The sequence below is a fragment of the Loxodonta africana genome, chromosome 12 (genome assembly GCF_030014295.1).
Source record: "Loxodonta africana isolate mLoxAfr1 chromosome 12, mLoxAfr1.hap2, whole genome shotgun sequence".
NCBI lineage: Eukaryota > Metazoa > Chordata > Mammalia > Proboscidea > Elephantidae > Loxodonta > Loxodonta africana.
Genome location: NC_087353.1, coordinates 5,854,250 through 5,880,310, shown reverse-complemented (window position 1 = coordinate 5,880,310; position 26,061 = coordinate 5,854,250). Strand labels below are relative to the sequence as shown.

General features: G+C 43.8%; 1 protein-coding gene across 3 annotated transcripts; it reads left to right on the top strand.

Moving 5' to 3' along the window:
- The first annotated feature begins 1,701 nt into the window (after window positions 1-1,701).
- On the top strand, window positions 1,702-25,839 carry CLN8 (CLN8 transmembrane ER and ERGIC protein). 3 transcript variants are annotated; one of them, XM_003411965.4, is made up of 3 exons: window positions 1,702-1,826; window positions 12,780-13,448; window positions 23,162-25,839. In XM_003411965.4, the coding sequence occupies exons 2-3, from the start codon at window positions 12,906-12,908 to the stop codon at window positions 23,483-23,485; spliced, it is 867 nt and encodes a 288-aa protein (XP_003412013.1). In that variant the 5' UTR covers window positions 1,702-1,826; window positions 12,780-12,905; the 3' UTR covers window positions 23,486-25,839. The 3 variants fall into 3 exon arrangements, with proteins under 3 accessions (XP_003412013.1, XP_010590178.1, XP_064151049.1); XM_010591876.3 differs by lacking the exon at window positions 1,702-1,826 and adding an exon at window positions 2,219-2,471; XM_064294979.1 differs by lacking the exon at window positions 1,702-1,826 and adding an exon at window positions 2,782-8,551.
- The last annotated feature ends 222 nt before the right edge of the window (window positions 25,840-26,061 follow it).

The window sequence follows — 26,061 nt, the reverse complement described above, 5'->3', positions numbered from 1 at the left end:
GGCTAGGAAAAGTCAGTGACTTGTCCATAGACACACAGCTACGGAGAGGCAGCACCCCTAGACTTAGCGTCCTGACTATCAGCTTGCAGCCCTGCTGTTTATCAATAAATATACAGTCGTAAACCAATATGGAGCCCTGATGGCACAGTAGTTAAGAGCTATGGCTACTCACAGAAAGGCTGGCAGTTCAAATCCACCAGCCGCTCTTGGAAACCCTAGGGCAGTTCTATTCTGTCCTCTAGGGTTGCTATAACTAACAACAATAAATTAATATAAACATGTTTAGTTTTTTTTCCCCAGGGTCCTGGGAGAGGGGCTGGTTCAGAGGGTAGGGAATTGTTCAGATAACAATAATAACTAATATCAGTTATTTCCACATAATTACACTTAAGGACTAATAACCTTGGGATGGATAAATAAGGGCAGGGTTTCTTATTTCTCGGTGGGGATGAAGAAACTAAAATGCAAAGAATTAATTTGCTAGTGGTTAAGGGATAGTTTGAGGAAGTGAAACTGATATTTGAATGCTTGAAATAAACATTTTTATCACCTTTCTGACAGTGGGTTATTCTCATTTCATTTTTATAAATGAAGCATTTGAGGTTCAGAGAGGTTATGGAAATCTTCCCGGTCGCTCAGTCGAGGGGTAAAACCAGGATTCTCACCTGGGTCTTCCTTGTTCCAAGGCTCTTGTTCGTTCCATAGTTGCTGGGGGCTTCCTGTGGAGAGACCGGGTCCAGGCGTAGCCGAAGTCCAATCCCAGGCATGGAATTTCCTATTAGGACGTGGCTGTTGGCAAGGGCATAGGCATAAAACAAAAAAGACTGTCCAGGGAAGGGCCCTGTAAGCGCTCCAGACAGGAGTCCGCACAGGCAGGTCCCTCAGCTGTCCGGCTTCGAGTCCACCAGAACAGTGACCCATCTGCCGGGCACCAGGCCTGTGGGGAGCCAGGAGGAGGGGAGAAAGGCATGGGGAAGCCTCGGGTTGCTCCCCTCATCCGGAGATCTCTGAGCAGTTCTCAGGAGGCTGTTTTGTTTTTCCCTATATTGTAGAATCACGATGATAATGTTGCTTGGATATTACTTTTACCTTGTTTAAATTCTCTTTTCTCAGGTTCCGGGAGAAAGATGTGGCAGTCTGCTTCCATAAAGGTTAAAATTTACGGCCTTGGAAATCCTATGGGGCAGTTCTACTCTGTCCTATAGGGTCGCTGTGAGTTGGAATCTACTTGACCTCAAAGAGTATATGTACTTACATAGAAAACCCTCCCATATGTGCTGTTAAGTGGAAAGAAGTCATTTGCAGAATACATAATACTGTTTATGTTATAAAAGCCATTTACGTGCATAAGAAAGGGCAACCGATTTGGGGTTTGGATTTCCTTAGCTATCAAATTGAGCCACGATGAGCGTATTAAGTTCAGCAGGTGCAGAAAATATAAACGAAGCAAGCTGCGGGGTCAGGAGGCCAAGCTCCACCGTGGAGGTGGGAGCGCCGCAAGCCCAGGTTTTATTTCACCGGCCGCGGGTTCAGGCCAGTGTCCCCCCCACCCGCGGCGTGGTACGGCCCTGTCTCTCCCCGCCCGGGCGCGCGTGGTGGTAGCTCCCAGCCGCGCGGGGAGGGGCCCAGCGTCGTGGTTCCGCCCCGGGGCCGGCGGGTGCGCGCTGACGCCCCGGACTGTGCCCGCTCCGCGCGCGCCCTGCCAAGTGGTGACCTTGCAGTTTCGCAGTCAGGTGACTGCCGGGGTGTGGTCAGCGGCGCCGGGCCCGGGAGATGCGCGCTCGGGAGCGAGGAGGCGCGCGGAGCCGCGGCCAGGGCGCCCGCAGGTGAGGTGGCGGGGAGTGCGGGGGCCAGGCCGGCCGGGGCCGGGGAGGGGTCCCCCCTGGTGCGCGCAGGGCGTCCGGGAGCCCGCACCGCCGCGGGGGTCTGCACTGCCGTCCGGGTGCGCCGCTCTGGGCGCCTCCACCGCCGTCTGGGCGCCTGCACCGCCCCGGGGGCCTGCACTGCTCTGGGCGCCTGCACCCCCGTCCGGGTGCACCCGTCTGGGAGCCTGCACCGCCCCGAGGGTCCGCACCGCTCTGGGCGCCTGCACCGCGGTCTGGGCACCTGCACTCCGGCCGGGTGCACCCCTCTGGGAGTCCGCAGTGCCTCTGCCCGTGCGCGCGCGCGGCCACCTGGGCCCTGCCGTCCAGAGCCCGAAGTGGTCCTCAGGACGCGTGCACCCCAGGGCGTGGGCTTCGAGCGCCCTTCGGGCCTGAAGTTCCCTGAGCCCCGGCGGCCCGCCTTTTGTTTGGCTTTATCATGGCACGGGTGGCTTAGCGCGCGTGGAGACCTCCCAACTTGGAAAATCACCTTTTCGACTAGCGTGAGTTGGTAAAGTCGCAGGGTTGACAGGAGGGGAATGTAGGTGGCTGGAGGCGGATGCGTGCTTCATCCTTGCTCCTTGCGCTGCTCCTGACGGACCGGCTTGGGTAGGTATTGTTTGTTCACCCCATTTCACAGATGAGACTGTGAAGACGGGGAGTGGAGGGGACTTGTTTAGAACCAGATAAATGAGCACCTGGGCCTCTCTTGCACAGCCCAGCTTGTTTTTATAGATGGGGTCCGGGCAGAAGTAGGAGGTACCGCAGAGTGGGATGTTGTCCACGACGGGGTCAGTAGAGCAGGTTGGGTGGGAGGGAGCGATGGAACCCTGAGCTAGTCACCTCGCCGACTGGGAGACCAGCTGCTCTGGGGTGGGCCAGGTAGGTGGAGCTGCCTGTGTTGTGTCTGCTTTCCCAAAGTGGGGGGTGGGGAGGTGGGGTGGATTCCAGCCCCTATTTGACTTTTCCTTCTCTGTGAAATCTGCAGCTGCCCCATTTCTGCTAACCTTATTAACCTGATTCTTAAAGCTTTATCATGAAGACTACCAGAAGGAAAAGCAAGGATTGAAGGAGATATCAATGATCGGGGGAATATCATGCCCTGAGCTTTGACAGGTTCTTGCATTCCTTAGCCACACAACACTAATATCCTCGCAGTGGTCTTCAGGCCATAGTTGTTACGAAGTTCTCAGTGACTTCTTACACCCTAAAGAGAGTTAAAAATAAGAGATTCTTTAGGTATCCTCAAAGATGTTTACCATAGAATGCTTTATAATAATGAGAAGCTGGGGGGAAAAAAACCAAAAACCTAATAGGGAACTGGACAAGTAAATGATAGGATAGCAGTATAAGAGAATCTCCGTACTCGTGAATTATGGTGTAGACGACGTTTCATATGAGAAAACAGAGTATTTCTGAAAGGAAAGAAACAAGACCACAAATTAGCATGTATAATTGTATTCCTTTTTTTGTGTTGTGAAAGTGTAGATAATATAATATTTGCCAGTCCAACATTTTTCACATATATAGTATAGTTTTATCACTTTTAGAAAAATGATTAACCCAGCAGGTACCAAAAAATAATAGTGCTTGGATCCAGCTAGGGAGGGAAATTTGTAAGTTTTTATTTATTTTTAATTATATTTTATTGAGTTTTTATTGGAAGTTTACACAGAAAGTTAGGTTCCCATTTGACAGTTTCCACAGTTAGTTCAGTGACATTAGTTACATTTATCAGAATCTGTCAGCATTTCCTTTTTATTTTTTAACAGTTTCTGCATGTACAATTTAGTAACATTGGTTACATTCTTCCAGTTGTGCAACCCATTCTCACCTTTTCTGAGTTGTTCCTCCCTCATTAACATAAATTCACTGCCCCCCCCAGGTTCCTGTCTAATCTTTCAAGTTGCTGTTGTCAATCTGATCCTCTGTAGATCTTAAAAGAGCTATTTTTGTATTTTTAATGCTTGTTTATGTTTTCTGAATGTTCATGGAGCATGTATTTCTGTTGATTTTGGAAAAATCATTTTTAAAAACTGTCAGTACAGTTTTCAAGATGTTGGACACTTGATTCTCATGCACACGGTCAGCACATATTGGGTTTTCTTTACCTGGTAAGTAAGGGAACCAACAGGATGACAAAGCCAGTCCAAAAGAGAGTGCAACGAAACTGGGATATTCATAGTGCGTGTGAACAAGGAAACTTGCTGCGTGTCCCACCATGCAGTGAAACCATAACCTTTGGGATTATCTTTCCTTCTGGACAAAAAGAAAAATTATTGCCCCTTATCAGTTTTCTTGGAAACTCTGGTGGCGTTGTGGTTAAGTGCTACAGTTGCTAACCAAAGGGTTGGCAGTTCGAATCCGCCAGGCGCTTCTTGGAAACTCTATGGGGTAGTTCTACTTTGTCCTATAGGGTCACTATGAGTCAGGGTCGACTCGACGGCACTGGGTTTTTGGGTTTTGGTTTATCAGTTTTCTATAAGTTCGTGTCTAATTTTAAGTGGCCCAGTAAAAAACCAGTTGCTGACTTGTTTCTAACTCATAGCAAGACTTGTAAAATAAGTGGAATCTAATAAATGGTAAAATAAAGTTATTTTCCCCTGGTCAAATGATCCTTAAAGAAGTTTGTAAAGCTTGTTCTAGTGTGACATACAGAGGCATTTCTATTTCTTATTTCATTTCCAAGTTTTGGATAAATTATCTTACCCTAACAAAAATCATCACTGTTTTAGCCTACGGCGAGTAGAAGAACCCAATAGATTATCAAATTGAGCTGGAAAGAGTCCTCATGGTCATTGAGTCCAATATCCAGTTTTACAGGTGAATTTTTGTGGCTTGCTTGGTCACGCTGTAGCTTTGGAACTAAAATTCTTAATTTTTTTGCATTCAAAAATTTTTTTTTGAAGTTCGATACAGTACAGCAGCTTGAACAAGTGAACCTTACGAAAGAATAAGGTTTGTAGATACATTTTTCCCAGAGAAAATTAAATACAGAAGTGGGGCTTTAGGCCTGGCTATGACTGGCCGCCCTTCGGTGAGTCGTTTCATTTGTCTCCTGGCTCGGTTTCTTCAACTACTGAAATGAAGGAGCTGCAGTAGATGGTTTTTAACTATGGTGCCCCTAGGACTCTAGGTTGTAAGAACATGTTGAGCCTGTGCTATTCCGTCTCCAGTTTTACACATGGAAGGCAACGACGGCTTCAGCTATGCGCTATATTTTAGGCTTCTGGTGATAGGAAGGAGTTATTAGGCCTGGGGTTTGAAGTGAAGAAGAGAAGTGGAAGAGCTGGGGTTTCTGGAGGGGCTGAAGAAGGTGACAGGGATGTAGTAAGGTCGAGGGGCAGATTGAGAGGCAAGAGGAGAACTGAAACTGTGTTCCACAAACCTGACAGCCACTACCTCAGCGGAAGGAGGTCTAGCAGGGCTTTCTGTGGCTGTGAAAATGGGAGAGCTGAGCATGGCAGGCACCTGAGGTCAGGCAGAGATGGTAAACAGCCTGGTAACAGTAAGCAGAAACAGTGAACGTCAGCTGTTATCAGTCTTTGGGATGTCTCTGGTTTGAGCAGGTATTTAGGTAAAGTTGGGAAGTTGTCGAAGGCAGCAGTGCCCTCTACAGAATTTCTGGGCAGGCCGACGGGCCTTCAGATCAGCCACTACCTAAAGCCTGACTGCTACCTTCATGATGCAGGTGGTTGGCTTCACTTCATTTTGAGTTGGGAGATTCTGACTGATGCTAAACAAACTCAGACTACCAGTAACAGATAAAAGCAGAACAGTGGCAGCTTGCCCAGAAGCAGTCTCTGTGCGTACAACGAGGTAACCACCAGTTGTCCTCGAATCAATTCTGACTCCTGGCAACCCCATGTGAGTCATAGTAGAACTGTGCTCCATAGGGTTTTCAGTGGCTTGTTTTTTTAGAAGTCGATCACCAGGCCTTCTGAGGCACCTCTGGGTGGACTCAAACCTCCAACCTTTTGGTTAGTAGCTGAGCACATTAGATGTTTGTACCACCCCAGGGACTATACACAACTTGATAGGAACATGAATTATCAGGAGGTTTTAACCAAGGAATCAGAGCAGGGGAGATGGTTATAGGGTTTGAAGGGGTAGCAGGCATTTGGGTTTTTACGGCTGTTGGCGTCAGTATCTCTAATTGGCACCTGCTGTATGACTGCCTCAAAATCAGGATTGGAGGGAGACTCATTAACAACCTGCAATATGCAGATGACCCAACCTTGCTTGCTGAAAGCCAAGAGGACTTGAAGCACTTACTGATGAAGATCAAAGACGACAGCCTCCAGTATGAGTTATACCTCAACATAAAGAAAACAAAAGGTCCTCACAGCTAGGCCAATAAGCAACATCACATAAACGGAGAAAATACTGAAGTTGTCAAGGATTTCATTTTACTTGAATCCACAATCAATGCTCATGGAAGCAGCAATCAAGAAATCAAATGATGTATTATATTGGGCAAATCAACTGCAAAAGACCTCTTTAAAGTATTAAAAAGCAAAACATCACTTTGAGGATTAATGTTCTCCTAACCCAAGCCATGGTATTTTCAATCGCCTCCTATGCATGCGGAGCGCTGGTGGCACTGTGCTTAAGTGTTCAGCTGCTAATGAAAAGGTCAGCAGTTTGAATCCACCAGCCGCTCCTTGGAAACCCTTTGGGGCAGTTCTGCTCTGTCCTGTGGGGTCGCTATGAGTTGGAATCACCTCGATGGCCAAGGGTTTGGTTTTTGTTTTCTCCATATGCATGCAAAAGCTGGACAGTGAATAAGAAAGACCGAAGAAGAATTGATGCCTTTGACAAATTACGGTGTTAGCAAAGAATATTAAATATACCATGGATTTCTGGAACAACAAACAAATCTGTCTTGGAACAAGTATAGCCAGAATGCACCTTGGAAGCAAGGAGCGTTCATCTCACATACTTTGGACATGTTATCAGGAGGGATCAGCCCCTTGAGAAGGACATCATGCTTGGTAGAGGGTCAGCAAAAAAGAGGAGGGCCCTCAATGAGGTGGGTTGACACAGTGGCTGCAACAATGGGTTCAAACATAATGAGAATCATGAGGATGGCACAGGACTGGGCGGTGTTTCATTCTTTTGTACACAGGATTTCTGTGAGTTGGAATTGACTAAGTGGCCCTTAACAACAACGACTCTAACTGCCTAGGTGGGCTTGCCAGATTTCAGCTCTCGCCTCTAGCTCACCTGTAGCATTGTTTCAGTAGCTGACCTTAACTTGTCCAAAGTTCTTTCTTTAGGTACGGTTGTTGTTTGTTGTTGTATGCCTTCGAGTTGATTGCGACTGACAGTGACCCTATAGGACAGAATAGAACTGGGCCATAGAGTTTCCTAGGCTGTAATCTTCATGGTTGCACATACCTGGTCTTTTCTCCCTCGGAGCCACTGGTGGGTTCAAATTACTGACGTTTCAGCCAGCAGCCGAGCATTTAACCCTTGAGCCACCAGGGCTCTAATATCTCTTAAAGGTTACCTAGAAGACGTGTTGTTATTGTTGTAATTACCGTCCGGTCGATTCTGACTCACAGCTTCTGGCTCAGAGGCCCCAGGTGTGGCAGAGTAGAATTATTCTCCGTAGGATTTTCGAGGCTGTGACCTTTTCAGAAGCAGCTAGCTAGGGCTGTCTCCTGAGATACCTCTAGGTGGATGCAAACTGCCAACCTTTGGGCCCAGTAGTGAGCACCTAACCATTTGCTCCGTCCAGTGGCTCCTCTAGAAGGCTTAAAACCTGGAATCCTAGTGTCAGTTTTAGAGGACGATTGTTTTTTTCCTGGGTTTCTGAGTTCTCAGAGCCAATTTTCTCTTGTTAGATGCCATTGAGTTGATTTTTGACTCATAGTGACCCCATGTGACAGAGCAGAACTGCAGTTTGAATCCACAATCCGCTCCTTGGAAACCCTATGGGACAGTTCTCTTCGGTACTATAGGGTTGCTATGAGCCAGAATCCACTTGATGACAATGGGTTTTTTGGCTTGGTATTTTATTTTAAAGATTAAATGAACCAGTTGACTGTGTCCAGCACATAGTAGGTACAGATATAGTAGCCAGGATCCCATTATTTTGTATTTATGTATATCTTTCATTCCCATAGTCAGACACTGGGCCCCAATATGGTTAAGAAACTTTTTCTTAGCTTCCAAATAACAAAACCAACATCAGAACCCAGTAATACTCTTCCTAGTGCCCTGGGATCCCTCTCTCATCCCCAACCAGTACCTTCCTAAAAGGGCATCTGTACAGTCACTTCCGTTGATAGGTATTTGACTCATTGTTGCAGTCAGAACTTTTCATAGCCCACAGTGACCCCTCTTTACGAAGCAAAGGTCCCAAGCAAGTTAAGTGACTGGGCTGAGAGGATATTGATGCAATAATGGCAAAATGGGAACTGTAACCCAGATCTCATGACGGACATGTGAAAAAGTACAAGGCCATATTTTAACAGTTTTACATGGGGTAACTGGTTGCCACTGAATACTTAATAGTGGGGCTTCCTTTCTACCCAGCCTGGGTTTATTTCACTCTGACAAAATCTTTTAATCTCCCCTCCCAGTTTTAGACTTCACTTGAAATTGATCTGCACTTGTAAAGTGCTAAACCCGTGCTGGTGAGATGAGAAGGCTGACTTGCTTATAGAACCGGATAACCAGAGGCAAGTGCTTTTGTTAGCCTCTTAATGTGGTGTTAAGCTTGATTCATTTATAGATTAAATTTTAAGTGCATTTTAGGGTGTGTAAGGAAATTGGAGGCTTTACTTAACGTGACCGCAGACTTGGTCCGAGAGCTTTTAATACCGCAATAGCTACCTATCAGTATCATCTATTACATCTGTACACAGGTATTCCAGTGTACACTGAAAGCATACACCAGAGGTAAAATAACATTGAAGCCATCAGAATTCTCGGCTAGAAATGTGAACAAAAGTACATCTTTTTCTCCTAAGGCAGTCATTCATATGCATGGAGGCCTTTGTCATTGCTTTTAGGTGCCACCAGTTAGTTCTGACTCATAATGACCCTACTTAGAACAGAACGAAACACTGCCTGGTCCTGTGCCATCCTCACCATTGCTGTGTTTGAGCCCATTGTTTCAGCCGCTGTATCAATCCATCTCATTGAGGATCTTCCTCTTCTGCTGACCCTCATAAAGGTCTCGACTATATCGAAGCCAGAATGGAGAAACAGAGGAAAATAAACACATCTACTGTTTTGCCTTTGGTTATATGACCATTATGAAATCTAAAAGTTTGATAGTTATAAAAAAAAGATTTACTTTATAGTTTGCGCTAGGCCCCTGAAATCAGACTCAGCACATGCTTAAACAGGTTAGTATCTTCTGTACCCTTGGAGCAGAAAATGCGGTAACGGTGGCCACTTCAGCTGAACGATGACTTTATTGTTTTTCACATAGGTTATCCCCAAGTTTAATGAATGGAGTGAGTCAGTAGCATCTGAGAGAAGCACCTGTACCACAGAGGAGAGGTGTAGGTGTGCCTTGTGCCTTTGTGGAAAAGGGGAACCAGAGTGCAGTCCCTGGGGGGGCTGGCTCCAGGCTGGGGGCACTTTGTACTGTTGCCTCACAGTTCAGTCAGGCCTGAGCTGGGGTGAGTGGGCTCTACTCCCGTGGACCTGAGGGTCGGATCTGCATAGTAGGCTGCTCTGTTCCTCTCCAGACTTGCCCTTTACTCACTCGATGTGGATGGAGAGTGTGCGGTGTGTGGTGAGCCCACACAGAACTGGTGGGAAGTGAGAAGGGGAGTGGGCGGGAAAGGGACCCAGTGGCCAGTCTGCAGCCAGGCTCCTAGTGCTGCTTTGTCTCTAGTTCTGGGCTCTCTGTGCTGTGTGTTGGTTTCCTCCCTATTAGTCAAAAGGCTGGAATGCATAACTTGAGAGATTGCTTCCGGTTTTGAAAATCTGAGACTCTGGTTTTTGCAGTTTTGCAAACAAGGTCAAACTTACATAAAACGGACCAAAAGAAAAAAAAAATGGAAACAAAACCCACTGCCATGGAGTCGATCCCGACTCGTAGTGACTCTCTAGGACAGAGTACTAGCCCCATCGGGTTTCCAAGGCTGTAAATCTTTACGGAAGCAGACTGTAAGATTTTTTCTCCCACGGAATGTAGGGTGGTTTCAAACCATTGACCTTTTGGTAAAATCTGTTCACTTATCCAACAGATGTCTCTTGATGAGTGCCAACCCTGTGCCAGGCAGTGACGGACACGCAGGTGGAGCCTATGCCCTCGGAAAGCTTGCTCTTTAACGAAGATTAGAATTAAATAAGCAATCAGAGCGCATGTAAACTATTGTAACAGGGAAAATACAGGGTTATACATTCGGAGCTTGTAGCAGAGGTCCTTAACCTAGTCAATGGTACTTTCTCTCGACTGGGAAGGCTCTGGGGGAAATGGCATTTAAGCTAAGACCTGCAGGGCCACAAGGGATTGACCAAGGGGAAGAGGGGAAGCAAAGTAAAGACATTTTAAGTCGAAGGCCCATCGTGTGCAGAGTCCCAGAGGTAGGGGAGGATGTGGGATTTTCAGAGAACTGAAAGGCTTTCAGTAAGGGTAGAGCAGAGAGCGAGGTGTGTGGATGGTGAGAGAAGGTAGGTGGGGATTGCAGCAGGAGCTCAGACTTCCTTCTGGTGGCACTGGGAAGTCGTTGTCGGGCTTCAGTCAGAAAAGTGAAATGAAGAACAGAAGCAAACTGTTTACAACGTTGTCCTAGTGTTACTACAAGAAACTGGTATGAAACAAGTGAGATGACTGTAGAGGCAGGAAGGTTCTTGAGTTCGTTGAATATAAAACTTGAAGCGTTTTACATGATCTAATTTTGTCCAACTTAAGTTAGAATAAGAAATGGATTGGTCATGAGTAGCAGAAATATAAAAAAAGAACAAACCATAACATGATTTCTGCATCATCGCAGAGAAAAATTACTGATTTATTTTAATGGGATTTATTTTTTGAATAGGTGATTACATCCGTCTGGTTCACAGTCTTTTCCTTCCTTGGAGACTGTGACTGTTACTAGGAGTAAAGGGAATTTTTAAAACAGCGTACCGATAAACTGTACTGTGCCCCTCCCTCTATTCAGTCGTCATGTATGTGTTTTTCATTTTAGGATTTCATTTTTCCTGGTTAAAATTAGAAGAGTCACCACCTTGAAAGTGAGAGATAGAGAAAGCCATTAAGATTATTTAGTCCAGGGATGGGAAATAGGATCCTCCTGGCAGTGTACCTCTCATGGACTAGGAATAGCTACCTGGAGCTTCATGGGAGGAGAGGTGCTACGTGGATTTAATAGAGCGCTTGAGCAGTTAATGATATCTGTCCTGGTTGTCTGAAGATGGGCATAAAAATCAAAAGCACATTGCCATCGAGTTGATTCCAGCTCATAACAACCCCATAGGACAGAGCAGAGCTGCCGCACAGGATTTCCAAGGGGCGACTGGTGAGTTTGAACTGCCAGCCTTCTGGTTACCAGCCAAACTCTTAACCATGGTGCCGACAGGGTTTACATACGTGGTATCACCATGCTCAGATCTAATCCGGTGCTGTCATTTTCAGATGGGAATACTGAAGTCAGAGGAGTTAAACTTTATGCAAGGTAATAGACTAGAACTGGGGACTTCTTTTTCCCCCCATTGTTTAAGGATATTTGGAGGCCTGGTGGCACACTGGTTAAGCTCTATGACTGCTAACCAGAAGGTCGGCATTTTGAATCCACGAGCCGCTCCTTGGAAATCCTATGGGGCGGTTCTACGCTGTCCTGTAGGGTCGCTATGAGTCAGAATTGACTCGATGGCAATGGGTATTTTTAATAAGGACATCTGAATGATGGTTATAATACGTAAGCACCCATTTGAATACCTACTATGGTAGACATTGTATTAGTAATTCTTTTACATAATTACCTTTGAAGTTCATGTTGTTGTTGTTAGGTGCCACTGAGTCACTTCCACTCATAGTGACCCTGTGTACAACAGAACAAAACACTGCCCCATTCATGGTGGTGCTTTATATGTGAGGAAACAGCCTCAGAGAAATTCAAAGACCACATAATTAATAAGCAGTGTAGCGGGGATTTGAACCCACATGTACCTGCACCACTGCCTGTATTTTTGCCTTGTGCTGTGGTTGAAATTTGGTACGTTCCTAAATATCTTTGCCACACAGACTGTAGGGTGCCAAGGCAATGTTCTTTTCTTGAATTCTGGAGGTAAAATAACAAAGTGTATTTCTGTGTGGTTATTTAAATGGTTTTTATCCTATAGAAAATATGGATTGTATAACTAATCAACAGACGGTCATGAAAGCTAGAGACTAATTTGGGTAACACTGTAGTCATGAGTGGAAATTGACCCAACAGCAGCCGACAACAGCATAGTGGAGAGTAGAAGACCTCGTGTTTGTGGTAGTGACATTCATACCTGTAGTTGAGGGCTGTATCTCTGTATTTTCTTCCTTCATTCTCATATACTGCTAATGAATGCTATCCTGTTGGGTTCATGTGTCTTTGTAAACATGTAAGAGTAAGGTAAAGAATTTGAATATATAGATATATATTTAATATCTTTTTAGGAGTTTTTTTTGGTGGCACAACGTCTAAGCACTTGGCTGCTAACCGGAAGGCTGGTGGTTCAAACTCACCTAAGTGTCTCTGCAGGAGAAAGACCTGCTGATCTGCTCTTGTAAAGATTACACCTGAGAAGATCCTATAGGGCAGTTCTGCTCTGTCACATGGGATGGCTACGAGTCTAAATCAACTCAACGGCGCCTAACAACAATATATTTTTGTGAAAATATTTTTGGTACTGGGGTAGTGATGTGTTCTAGCTTCTGTTACACAACATAAAATGAATTATCTTTTCTCTCTTCAGATCAAAGACAAATGCCTGAAGATCACAGAAACAGTTGCTCTGACTTTTTTTCTCGGATAAGACGCAGTCTAGGGCCCCGAAGCCCTGTATTTACCCAAAGACTCTTTTGATAAAAAATTTAGGACAATGAATCTTGAAAACGGTGGAGCCACATCCAAGAGCATTTTTGATCTGGACTATGCTTCATGGAAAATTCGCTTAACGCTAGCGGTAGCTGGTTTTTTCTTTTACCTGGGTGTCTTCATAGTGTGCCACCAGCTGTCTTCCTCTTTGAATGCCACTTACCACTCTTTAGTGGCCAAAGAAAAGGTCTTCTGGAATCTGGCAGCCACTCGCGCTGTCTTTGGCATTCAGAGTATTGCCGCAGGTTTGTGGGTTTTGCTGGTGGACCCTGTTCTTCACGCTGATAAAGCACTTAACCAGCAGAACTGGAGTTGGTTCAGTGTGGCAACAGCCACTGGATTCTTCTTCTTTGAAAACGTAGCAGTTCACCTGTCCAACTTGTTTTTCCGGACCTTTGATTTGTTTTTAGCTACCCACCATCTCTTTGCCTTTTTTGGATTTCTTGGCCTAGCTGTCAATCTCAAAGCTGGCCACTATCTAGCGATGACAACCTTGCTCTTGGAGATGAGCACACCCTTCACCTGCATATCCTGGATGCTCTTAAAGGTAAGCGTTTCTCATAAAACATGGGATTCATTTGCTGCTTCTGGCATTGTCGGCAGAACTTGAAGGGCTGAGTATTCATTTAATGTCTGTGTGAGTGGTTAGAACTCTGTTGTGGACCATGCTGTAAACTTGTCAGCAGACCAAATTGTAGTAGGCAGATTCAGTAGTGAACACATTCTGGCCGAATTCCATTTTATTAATTTTAAACGAATCTTTAAGGCTTCCAGCTCCATAAAAAAAGAAAACTGTGGGTTTTATAATTTAGTAGATGGTGCTCGTAAGCCCTAGAAAACATGAACTTTCTTTCACATGCTTTTTTGTTAAATCTTAATGTTTAAGCATACGCACATGTGTTTTTGGTTTGTTTTTGAATAAGGCTATTTTACTAGTGACTGGAAGTATTGGGGACCTAGCAGAGTTCTTTGTCTAGCATGTTTGGTGATGTTTACTTACTTTTTTTTTTGAAAATATCTTTTTAAAATGTGATCTTTTGTGTATGACCTTGATTCTCATTATGTTGTCTAAATACTCCATGTTAAACTTTTTTTTATTATTATTATTTTTGTAGTGTAGATTTTTGCCATCTTCTGGAACACATTACTTTGTTCACAGGATATTTCATGTGAAACCTGAAATGCTATTTTTTTGGTTGTTAATTTTTAATGCAGTCTCCATAAAAGTTATGTCGTTGAGTATTTCTTGTGTATAGAACACCAACCATGGTAAGCTCTAAGAAGAAACAGAAGAAGTATGACGTACCGTTCCTGCCATGTACATCCAAGGTGATATCAGTGGTACCAAAAACCAACGAAACCCACTGCCATTGAGTCGATTCTGACTCATAGCGACCCTATATACGAATGGTCTGTATCAGTGGTCCAGACCATTCATATATAAGAAGCATTTATTGAATACGAGTTATGTATGAAGCACTGTGCTAAGCTAAACCACACACACTGCCACTGAGTCATTTCTGACTCAGCGACCCTGTAGGGCTGTGTAGAACTGCCCCGTAGGGTTTCCAAAGCTGTGATCTTTACAGAAGCAGACTGCCACATCTTTCTCCCATGGAGCGGCTGGCAGATTCAAACCACAGACCTTTAGGTTAGCACCTGAGCACTTAACCACTGCATCACCAGTGCTACTTAGACACTGTGCGAGAACCTGAAAATTCAAAGAAGAAGCTTCCTGCTGTTCCCCAGGGCTGTCCTGTGTAGTACCAGGTAGAGTGCGTACCGTAACAGAATGGTGTGCAGAGTGCAGGGTCCCCAGTGGGAGCCTGTGTGGCCTGTGGGAGCAAGGTGAGGCTTTATCTGAGTGTATACAAGCGTTAGTTCAGCAAAAATCACTACCAGTATAAAGCCTTGCTCTAGGACGGCCATGAAAAATAAATGGCACGGACAACTGGTTAGACTTAAGAGCCTAGAGAGACCATCCTGAGTGTGTGTTTTAGGGGGGTGATGTGGGGTTCTTGGGGACAGGAGTGATTTAGGTAAGCCTTCTGCAGGGAAGGGAGCCCTGGTGGCGCAGTGGTTAAGAGCGCAGTTTCTAACCAAAAGGTCGACAGTTCAAATCCACCAGCTGCTCCTTGGAAACCCTGTGGGACAGTTTTACTCTGTCCTACAGGGCCACTGTGAGTTAAAATCAGCTGTACGGCAACAGGTCTGATCTGGTTTGAGGAAAGGAAGAAGTGTAAACAGAAACCATGGATGGACTGAAAGAGTCACTTAATGTACCCAGCTGCCCTTTGAGTTCCTGTGCTGAAAAAGATGAGTACTATAGAGGGTTGTTATGGGTTGGAATCAACTCAACGGCAGTGGGATATAGCTCCTGGTTGTTGTGCAGGCGTCGTTTTAGGTAAGATGCTGTGACCTGGTACCCCTGTAAGTACCCTGTCCACATCTCGTTAGCGCCCACACCACACAGTTCCCCAGCTTTGTCTTTGTGGGTGTTCTCACCGCAGAGGTGGAACCTTCTTGAGGATTTGGCAGCAGGGACTGTGACTCTGACTTTGTTTCTCTAGCGTTGAACACAGCACCAAGGGTTTTTATAGTCAATGTGGATGAAGGAGCACATTCTGGCAAAAGACAGACGAGTAGCACAGCATTCGTGTGCTAAATAAATGTAAAGCCATCACTGAGTGACATTAATGACTTGAAACTAAAACTCAGAAAATGGACTTATTTTGGATAATTTATGTTTTGAGAAAATAGGTTATTTGTTATCTCAAAGTTTTGTTGTATTTTTGCTGGAAGTTTTTTAAAAATAAAGGGGATGTCTTTCCTGCCTCACTTTCACTCCTCTGGGGTGATCAGTGTTGGATGTTCTGTGTGCATTTTTCCAGATTTTTATCTTAGCTCCTTTTAGAGCCAAAAGTGGAGACAGCCGCCTGCTGGGCTAGTAGTCAGAATAGAAGAAAGCAGAGGCCAGTAGGGGTGTTACCTGCAGTTCTTACTCTATAAGGCGTGGCGGTTCTTTTAAGCACCCCGATCTCTCAGGAAGAAGGCTCGAGGTAGTGTGATTGCTACTAGAGTTAGAGACCTTATTTTGGGTTTTGCCACATTCTCTAAAGTTATTGGGATGCTGTTTGTACAGAGTGGAAAAAGGGTCATCCAAGTCATAGCTCCTGGTCCCAGTAATTATGTTAACTTCCTAAAGCCAACAGTGCTACAGAGACTAGACCCCACTGAAAAAAAAACTAAATAGCTTTAAAAAAAAAAACCAAACCCATTGCCATTGAGTCAGTTCCAATTCAGAGTGACCCTATAGGACAAAGTAGAACTGCCTCCATGGCGTTTCCAGGGAGCGGCTGGTGGATTCAAACTGCTGACCTTTTGGTTAGTAGCCAAGCTCTTAACCACTGCACCACTTTAGGGCCTGCATTTCCAGATAGTTTTAGTTCTTGTTCTAGCTCAGATACTACTAAGGGTTATAAGTAAATGATTGTGTGTAAAATATTGAAGGCTTTTCAAGCTTTTAATAAAGCTGCCAAATTCTTGGATAGCTGGACATCCAAATCCAAAGAATCCACCCACCATGAAACTCTAGTTTGATAAGATAGTAAAGAATATAAATCAGGACAAAAATATTATCACTAATTTAAGATGGGTTTATACCTCAAGTGCAGTAGTTTTTTCTTCTCAGATTTGATTCTGAAATGTTTAGAAAAAAAAAAAAAAACTAATTACACAGGACTCAAACATCTAAATATAATTCATCTACAAAATTACTAATCCATAAAGCAAATGTGATGATGTGAAAACGCTGTCAGTTATATATATATTTTTTTCCATATGCAATATGTATACTAACTACTGAGGTCCAAAGCTATATAAATCTACACAAAGCATACAAATCTTTGTGTATTATGTTGCAAATTTTGTTACTGTACAACAGCTTTCCTCAAAGCACTTGGTGACATCTGTATACAGAAATTCTAGTGCCTGAGTAAGACCAGAGAACTTTGGGTTCTGAAGCTTTGAGTTTTCTAAAATTTCATATAATTACATGCAGAGAACTTGATGTTTCTGTTGTGTGTGTTAATCATTTAAGGAGACTGCTTTTATAGTAAGTTAGGAAAATAATGGAAAAGTACCCTTTTAAAAATGAATCTTTAGGGAATGGCTAAGTGAAAGGAAGACCAGTGCTGCCAGTAAAATCCTATGGAGCAGTTCTACTGTGTAACACATGGGGTCACCATGAGTAAGAATTGATTCCATGGTCATTGACATGTGATTATATAATAGAAACATGACTTAATCTGGAGGTTAAATTCATTCCTTAAAATATTCAGCATTTCTGTTGAGTTCATTTCAAAACTATAAGTTGATTCTATAACGACAGAATCGTTAACTGAGTGGCAGGATCGTCCTTTGGCAGAAATGAGACATTTGTATGCACTGGGCTACCATCGGAGGCCATTCACCCCCCCTATTTCCTGACTGTGTGGACTTGGGCAAGTTACTTTGTCTACTCTCTGTTCACTTGACTGAAAATGGGGTTGTCTTGAATATGAAATGAGTAAAGCGTATATGCAAATGAATAACACATGTAAAGTGCTTAGCACAACACCAGCACCAAATTTAAAAAAAAAAAAAATTAGCTGCTGTTTGTTCTATGTTTTCTCTATTCAAAGATGCTGTTGATTACAAGGCGGTATTTTAATTAAAGCTTTTCCAGGAGAAAAGCCGAAACATTAAATGTGGAGGGAAGTACATGTTATCTGTGAAGTGAAGGCTAAGCTTGGTGAAGTTAGTTCCTGTTCGTTGAACGAGGTGTGGAGGTGATTCGGGAGGAGCATCACCTGGAGCAGCCTTAGGGTACACTTGTGCTCTACTGTTTGCACCTTTACGGTGCTTCCTGGCTATTGTGAAGGGGAAACCTTTTCCATGTGAGGAATCTGACATATAAAGCTTCACAGTTTACATGTTTTTGTCTTTGAGAAACATGTATTTATTTTGTCTAATTGTGTAGTTCATAAAATTAGACAAAAAAATGTGGTAATAATATAGTATTTGGTTTCAGTAATTTTCTGGGCTGCTCCTGGAAGTGAGGTTCAGGTTTTTGAATCAGAAATTCACCACCTACCCTGACTCCTCAAGAAAATCCTGAAACATATTTGAATTCTGATCAGTGCCCTCGATCCAATCCATTGCTGGCGAGTTGATTCCAACTCAAAGCGACCCTGTAGGATGGAGTAGGACTGCCCCACAGGGTTTCCAAGGCTGTAATCTTTATGGAAGCAGACTGCCACGTCTTTATCCTGCAGAGTGACTGGTGGGTTCACACCACCGACCCTGCAGTTAGCAGCTGAGCACTTTAACCACTGCACCACCAGGGCTTCTTATGCACATGGGGTTAGCAGGTGAACTTTGAAATTTTGTTAATAAAAATAGTAATTGGACTAAATCTGTAGACGAATTTAGGGAGGGATCATGTAACATCTTTGTATCAGTAGTCCTTGACTTATGACGGGGTTCCATTCCAATGACTCTTGTCATCAGTCAGTTCTGACATAAGTTCAATACCTCTTTTTTTTTCCCCTAAGTTTTCACTATTATTGCCTTTTATTATCAGTATCTTTGTAAGTCCAGTATTTATTTGTTTTGGAGGGCTGGAAACATTACATATAACCTTATAGATATATTTTAATGTCGTGTGTTACACATATTACTGATAAACCCAGAACCCAGTGCCGTCGTGTCAATTCCGACTTGTGATAATATTACTAATAAGATGTACCCCAAAAAAATAGATAAATACAGCTCTAAATGCGGTTGATCGTAACTCCAGTACGGCATAAGTCGGGGACTATCTGTAATATTTTTGCACCAAGAATATAACATTCCTCTCTTTATTCAATACCTTGTCAGTATCCCTTTAAGTTAATAGTTTCACATAGGCACTAAAAATAAATTTAAAGAAAGAAAATACATACTTTGTTTTGACTCATTTTAAGAGTCAAACTGTTGCCAAGTGTAGGCCCGTTTTGCACCGTTAAAGCTACTGAGCACTCATCCATCTTCTGAGTCTCAGCGTCACCTGCTGCCGCCATTTTGTGTCTGAAGTGAGTGGTGAGATTTAAGAATATGCATATACCAAGTCTAAATTTTTATCACCCGAACTGTGACACTTTTGAGAGTGAAAAAGGGCACCAGGAACTGCTCTAGGCAAATCAGGACATGCCATCAATTGCTAACTGAGAATTGATTACCTTTGTGATGCCGACATTAGAGATGCAAAGAGCCTCAAAGAACTTACCCATTAGCCTAAGCCTATAATTTTACAAATATGGAAAAATGTTAAAGTATTAACTTATCATGATTGGTTTTCATCTGAAACATTAACCTGGTGAACACAGATTCTTTCGATTTGAGTGCATTCCTTCTTCCATTTCTCTGTCCTCTTTAATTTGGTGGAGCTGTACTTATTTCTGTTGCTTTTGGATTTTGGTTAGGTGCTACGGCTGCTAACCAAAAGGTCAGCAGTTTGAATCTACCAGCCGCTCCTTGGAAACTCCTTGGGACAGTTCTACTCTGTCCTGTGGGGTCACTGTGGGTTGAAATTTACTCAACAGCAGCGGGTTTTAATGGGTTTGAGTCGGAATGAACTCGATGGCAACAGGTTTTTTTTTTTGGTTTATCAGTTACTCCAGGAGCCCTGATGGCTCAGTGGTTAAGCGCTCAACTGCTGACTGAAAGGTTGGCGGTTTGAACCCACCAGCCGCTCCGCTGGAGAAAGATGTGGCAATCTGCCCCCATAAAGATTTACAGCCTTGGAAACCTTATGGGGCAGTTCTACTCTGTCCTACAGGGTCACTATGAGTCGGAATCGACTTGATGGCGGTGGGTTTGGGTATGTCTTGTCCTGAGTGCGTCAGACTTCGGCAGTGCAGGAGTCCCTGTGAGGTACGTGGTTGCAGTCTGTCCTGAATTAGCACCACACAGGCCTGTAGTTCTTCATTTGTATCTGGGTAGAGGCAAACTGAGTGCTTGGTTGTTTGTGAAAAGCAGCCTAGGGTGTTTCTGAAAGTGGAGTGTGCTGAGAGAGCAGTTCCGAGCATCCTTGAAGACCGTCGAGCATGAGTGATGCTGCAAGCAGGGGTCTGGAGTTGCACTGCAGAAACCATGCAAAGACGTGTTTCTGTTTTCCTGTGTTAAATACACAGGTGCTTCTCACTTCAGTGGATCTTTCAGCCTTGACCTATTCTTCCTCTAGTTCTCTTCACATTTTTTTAGTAGTACCTAATTTACCTGAAGTGTTTAATATTTATCAAAAGAAGAGTACAAGTTAGAATATTTCTTTTGGCTATATATGCAGATAACTTAATTATCAGTAGTACTAGAAAAGAGCATGGGTATGTCTGATCTATTTAGAACTTTTAGGAAGCTGATTTTTGGCAATCTTACTGTATTTCAAATAGCAAGTTCCTTTTTTTCTGTACCTTTTTAAAACAATCCCTGAAGTCATTGATTCCATTGCATTCTTTTTTTTTTTTTCCTTTATCAGAGCTGTCCATGCACATTTTTATGACATCATGAGATTAGGTTGTTTTTTTTTTTAATTTGATACCTCAGATGTTGGTTTGTCATATTCCCCTTCTAAGGTTTTGCAAAGTTAGTTCTTGTAAAGTAAGTCCCTCTTTCTGAATTCTGTGTTGTCGTCTGCTGCCCTGACCTGCACCAGCCCTTAGCTTTGCCTTGCTTGATCTTAAGAAAGTCACTGCTTCCTGTGCCCCTTCTATTCCCAACTACCAAGTTTCCTTCTGTAAATGTAAGAAAGTGTCCCCATCCTAGAAAAGGATACGCTGTGGCATGAAGCTGCCGAGGAAGATCTTTGCAGCTTGGATTTGGGCAGAGTGAGAGGGAGATTAGAGAGAATGCTGTGCGGAAGACTCACTGGTTTGAGCTTGTAAAAACAGTGTGGGCACAGTGTCTGACCTCCTCTAACTTCACAGTGGGATCAAGATCAACAGCCCAAGGCTGATTCCTGTGAGGGGGAGGTCAGACATGGCTCCTCTCTCCATCTTCACCAGTGCTGACACCATCCGTCCCTCCTGTGGCACTCACTACTTTTCTCCTGGGTTTGTTAACTCATTGCAATAGCTACACAGAACTCACAGACAGTACTCATGATTATGGGATCTATTAGGGAAGTAACAGGTTACAATTCAGGTTCAGGAACCCTTAGGATACAGTTCTTCCATCAGGACAGCCTCTTCCCAGCTGTGCTCACAGGCACACCTCTCCCTGGCCCTCTGTCTTTGCCCAGAGGCACTCAGCTTTCTCGATCCATGGGCTGGGAAGCCCACTGAACAGTCTCCTGCTGGTCTCTCCTGCCACCACTTACCACCGTCTTCAGGGTTACAGCTCACTCTGTCTGTCTCCTGGTTCCAGTAGCATCTCAGTGCAGGGATTCTGGATCCAAAGGGCACACTCTGCTCCTGGCCATTCTTCCTTGGTGATGGTGAGATCCTGTCATTCCCGTCACTGGGGTGGCTCATTTCAGCCCTAGCAGGATGGCAGAACTGATTGATTCTTTTGCAGTCCCTGTCTGCACAGTCACACCCAATGACCTGGGTAGGAATTCCAAGACCATTGCAAGAAAGGCCACACAAAAGTGACCCATCGCCACTGCAGGGCTGTACTGACTCGTACAACGTTAGGTCCCGGTTTTCGTGCCCACGCTCTGGGAAGAGTCAGCTGTAGCTGCAACAGGGTTATGCTTCTGGTCTTCATGTTTCCTATTCAGTTTGAACTATGACTACTAGAAACCCCTTTAATGCAGATTTAGAGTAATTTTTAAGACAAGTTCATTTTGGCTTGTATTCAAGGGCTACTAGGGTAAAGTGTTTATTTTAAAAAAAAAAGGGGGGGGGGAAGAAAGACAGGGGGGAATGTATCTCATCTTAAACTTACGTTTTCTCCCAGGGTCAAGTATAACAGGACTGGCATAGGTCTTTTCATTGTAGTAAACAGGTATTGCTTGTTTGCTCATTATGTGAAAATTCAAGGTAAAAAAATGTTGACAGATCTAGGGAGCAAAAATCAAGAAGAGTAATAAGTGAATAGCAAGCAAGCATCAAGCCACCTGTTGAAACACATACTCTTATACAGAGAGAATGGCCTTCTTTCAGAAGTTAGCCCCTGTATGATAAAAAATTTAGCTTTACCTAAAGCGAGTTGGCCTTTTTCCTTGGTTCGAGAGAACTGACCCTTAGGATGTTGGTAATCTAAGTGTCTTCCATAAGACTCCAGGCCACACCTAACTAATGAGTTCAGTGAGGTGATGAGTTGACTCTGAGGTGGGGACTAAGCAGGCTAAGGAGACCCACACGCAGTACCTCTTGATCACTTGGTAATACTGATGGACCTCAAGGGAGAAGGGCTGGAGTTTCCATTGCGGGATGAGACCCCCAGTAAAAGCTCTGAACAAAGAAGCTCCGTAGGCTTCCTGGTTGGCGAGGGTAGTGTGTCCCTTTTTGGGATACAGAAACTCTGCGTTGGGAACCTTCCCAAACCTTGCCCTATACATCTCTTTCTTTGTATCCTTTTTTCCTACGTAAAGCTGTAATCATAAGCATAGCACTTTCTATGAGCTCTGTGAGTCGTTCTAGCAAATTATCAAACCCAAAGGAGTAGTGGGAGCCAGCAGGTCAGAAGTGAGGGAGCCCAGAGGAGACTCCCAGGCTTGCAGCTAGAGTCAGCCTTCTTGGCAGTCTGAAAAATGGCATCTTTTTAACTTATGAGCTCTAACCTAGCTCCCAGTGGCTGGGGTCAGAGAGAGAAGTGTTGCATCGGCAGCTGGTGTCAGAGAAGTGAAAAGTGAGAATTTAATTAATGTTGATATCTTTGAAGTTGGCGCCAGGAGTGGGATTTGCTAGTATGTCGCAGCCCCGGTGAAATGAAAGCCTGAGCAAGAAAATTCTGTGCTTTTAAGTGGACTTGTTACGCTCAGTGAATTAATGGTAGTTAAACCCTTTTTTAAAATGTTAAGAATGAGTTTTGATGTTGAAAAAAAATTGGGGAACGGATAGGAGTGTTGGTTGAACGACGTGATGGACATAATAAGTTAATTCACTGAACAGTACGTGTGAAGAATGTTGGAATGGTCAATGCTTTGTTATATATTTACCACAATTAAAAAAAAATAAAACAAAACCCAGTTTTGGCTGTTTTGTATTGAAATCTGTGTTTATTTTGTCTCCCCTGCAGGCCGGCTGGTCGGAGTCTCTGTTTTGGAAGCTGAATCAGTGGCTTATGATCCACCTTTTCCATTGCCGCATGATTTTAACCTACCACATGTGGTGGGTGTGTTTTTGGCACTGGGATGCTTTGGTCAACAGCCTGTATCTGCCTCATTTTGCTCTCTTCCTTGTTGGACTGGCCCTCCTCACACTAATCATTAATCCATACTGGACCCATAAGAAGACTCAACAACTGCTCAGTCCAGTGGATTGGAACTTTGCGCAGCCAGAAACAAAAAGCTGTCAACCAGGAAGGGCCAATGGTCAGATACCCCAGAAGAAGCAGCAGTAGGTGTTTCTGGAACCCGGGACTCTAATAGTGCCGACCCAAATAACGGCACGTGCGATAATATGAAGTTCCTCGAACAAATAATTTTATAAAAAATGAGGTAGCAAATGTTTTTTGTTTGTCTAGTCCTGTTTCTCTAAGCAAAATACTAACTTTATATTTCATTAGTAGTAATTTTCGAGTAGCCACAAAGTATTTTTAAAACCTCGATCCCGTCTCTAGGAGATTTTTGCCGTCATAATTTCTTTGACTGTTATGGTTTATTCTTGTAAGCCTAACCATGTTGCACCATTTTTAGCATTCCTTCAAGAAGGGGCTCTGTGGGGTCAAGGCATTGCAAGCTGTCGAGAAGGAGGGAAGACGGCTTTGATGGAATACTTGAAGTGACTTCATATTAGAAGTGCCCACTTGGTGAATGTGGCTGTCAGCATTGATTCTTTCTGTTCACGTGTTCACATTTTGTGTTTTTTATTCAAAATCATATTCTTCTTTGTTGGAAAGAATTGGCCTAAGATGGAAAAGTACTGATTGGTGTGCAGTGAAATTTTAAAACTATGTGTACAATGGTGCCATCTAGTGGCAAAATCCTATAAAGGCACTGTCAAGGATTCGTGACCCTCATGTATGAAAAAATAAACACCTGCCTTGAAATTCACCCACCCTGATGTGTGCATGTGGGGTAATTTAGGTTAGGTCTTCTAAGAATTTTTTATCAAGGAAGCTATCTTAAAATGAGCATTTCAAAAATTTATATTACTCGTATGACAAAATAAGTTAGGTTTTTCGTAATTAGGTTTGTCTAGACGTTAGAGCTGTTTTTTATGGACTAAGTTGCCGATAGGTGCCCAGACTCGACCCTAATTCCTTGGTGTTTCTCTGCAGATTTCAAGGTAAGATAGTAATCCCGTTTTCCCTCAAGATAAGAGCTAGATGTGGGCACCTCACAGATTATCCTTGCAGCTACAGGGTCACTGAGGTCCCTTGCAGCAGTCCCTAGGGTGGGATTCCAGAGTGCTGAGGTCGGATCCTTCTTTCCTTAACGGCCTGATAAAGTGTCCTGTCTCCCTGCTGACACCCACAGTCCATCATTTTTATTGTGTCGTGGTAGAATTCGTGCACCAGTTTAGCAGTTTTATTGACACGTACGAACATTTTGTCGTGGCCACGAGTGTGTAATTAAAAAAAAGCTCCTGTCTTCTTGAAGGCACTGTTGACGTGTTTGTGAAAAACACGTTGCGTGTGTTGGTCGTGCAGGTCATGCGTGAGTTGTGCTTGTTACGGAACACACAGCGATCCGGGTAGCGTGCTTCGATTATGCATGCTTTAAGCTATACAGGTTATTGGTTATGTTTAGGTAAAGGTATGTAATACCTGTGTATCTCGTTTTAAGAAGTGATTTAACTTTTTAAAAACATCCAGCAAGCCATGCCCCTATTAAGACTGTTAAACTGAAAACCCCATAGCTTTCTAGCCGCCTGCTCTCTGGGCAGTTTTATCCTTTCTTCAGGAGGCAGAGAGAGCTGGTGTTGTCTAACCGAGCAGAACTGTACTGATGTAACTCATGTTTACAGCACCCAAATGGATGTCAGTCCCTGTCTGAAAATAAACGTACCTTACTGTCCATATCACTGTGAATGTTTTCTCTCTCGAAGATACAAAATGTGATAAGTCTTTATGTGTTAAAAATTCAGCTTAGAGTTTGAAGTATTTAGTTTAATGTGTAACTGACGTTCACTAGAACTTCGACTTTCCCAGGGGTCCACCCTTTATGCCCTGATAGGTCTTAATAAATATGTTGCTGAAATGCAAAGAGACAGGTAAGTGCCGTAAAAATGCCAGCTAACCTGCTCTGTCTGGTCTCATCCACACGTTGACACTCCATTGCGACCCGGGCCTTCTCAGTAGCAAACACTAAAACAAGGGTGTTGGGTACCAAAAGCTTTTTGAAACGTATGATCCAGGATCCCACGTGCTGTTATTGCCAAGGGGCAGCTAATACCTTCCAAATCTGTGTGGCACTTTACTACGAGTCTTCACTAACCTCCTTCAGCCCTCCTGTCAACCCTGTGAGTGGATACCACCTACAGATGAGTAAAGAGAGAGACTCAGTACGGTTGAAGTGACTCTCGAGAGCCTCGGCTCTTACATGCAAAGTTAGGGCTTGAATCTGGGTCTGTCTGTCTCAAAGGATGCAAACTGGCAGCCCTCCAGCTGCAGATGTTTTTTGTTTGACTTGTATGTTGTTTATCACGAATTAGAGCAAATGTTAAGTGGGAGATTTCGTGTAACAATCAGGATTTCTGAGTCTTGAAAAACCAGAAAATCTGGCAATATTGGCCTTAACTGTCCGCATGATTTTAGTCATCAGAAGTAGAAAAACAGCTTCTGCCTTTAGTTAGAATATGGACTCGGGTTTGCCTCTGTCCTCGCCAATCCCTGTATTGACCTCGGTGTGGAGGCTTGTCTTAAAGGAGTTCGTCTTAAAAATTAATTGAGAGATACTCGTACGATTTTATCTCAAGATGTAAGGAAATGCTCAGGTTTGTCAGGCATAAACTCATTTAGTTTATTGCAAGGTA

Coding starts and splice junctions, on each gene's coding strand:
- CLN8 (XM_003411965.4), top strand. CDS start 12,906: ATGAATCTTGAAAACGGTGGAGCCACATCCAAGAGCATTTTTGATCTG. Junction 13,449..23,161: donor TATCCTGGATGCTCTTAAAG/GTAAGCGTTTCT, acceptor TCTCCCCTGCAG/GCCGGCTGGTCGGAGTCTCT.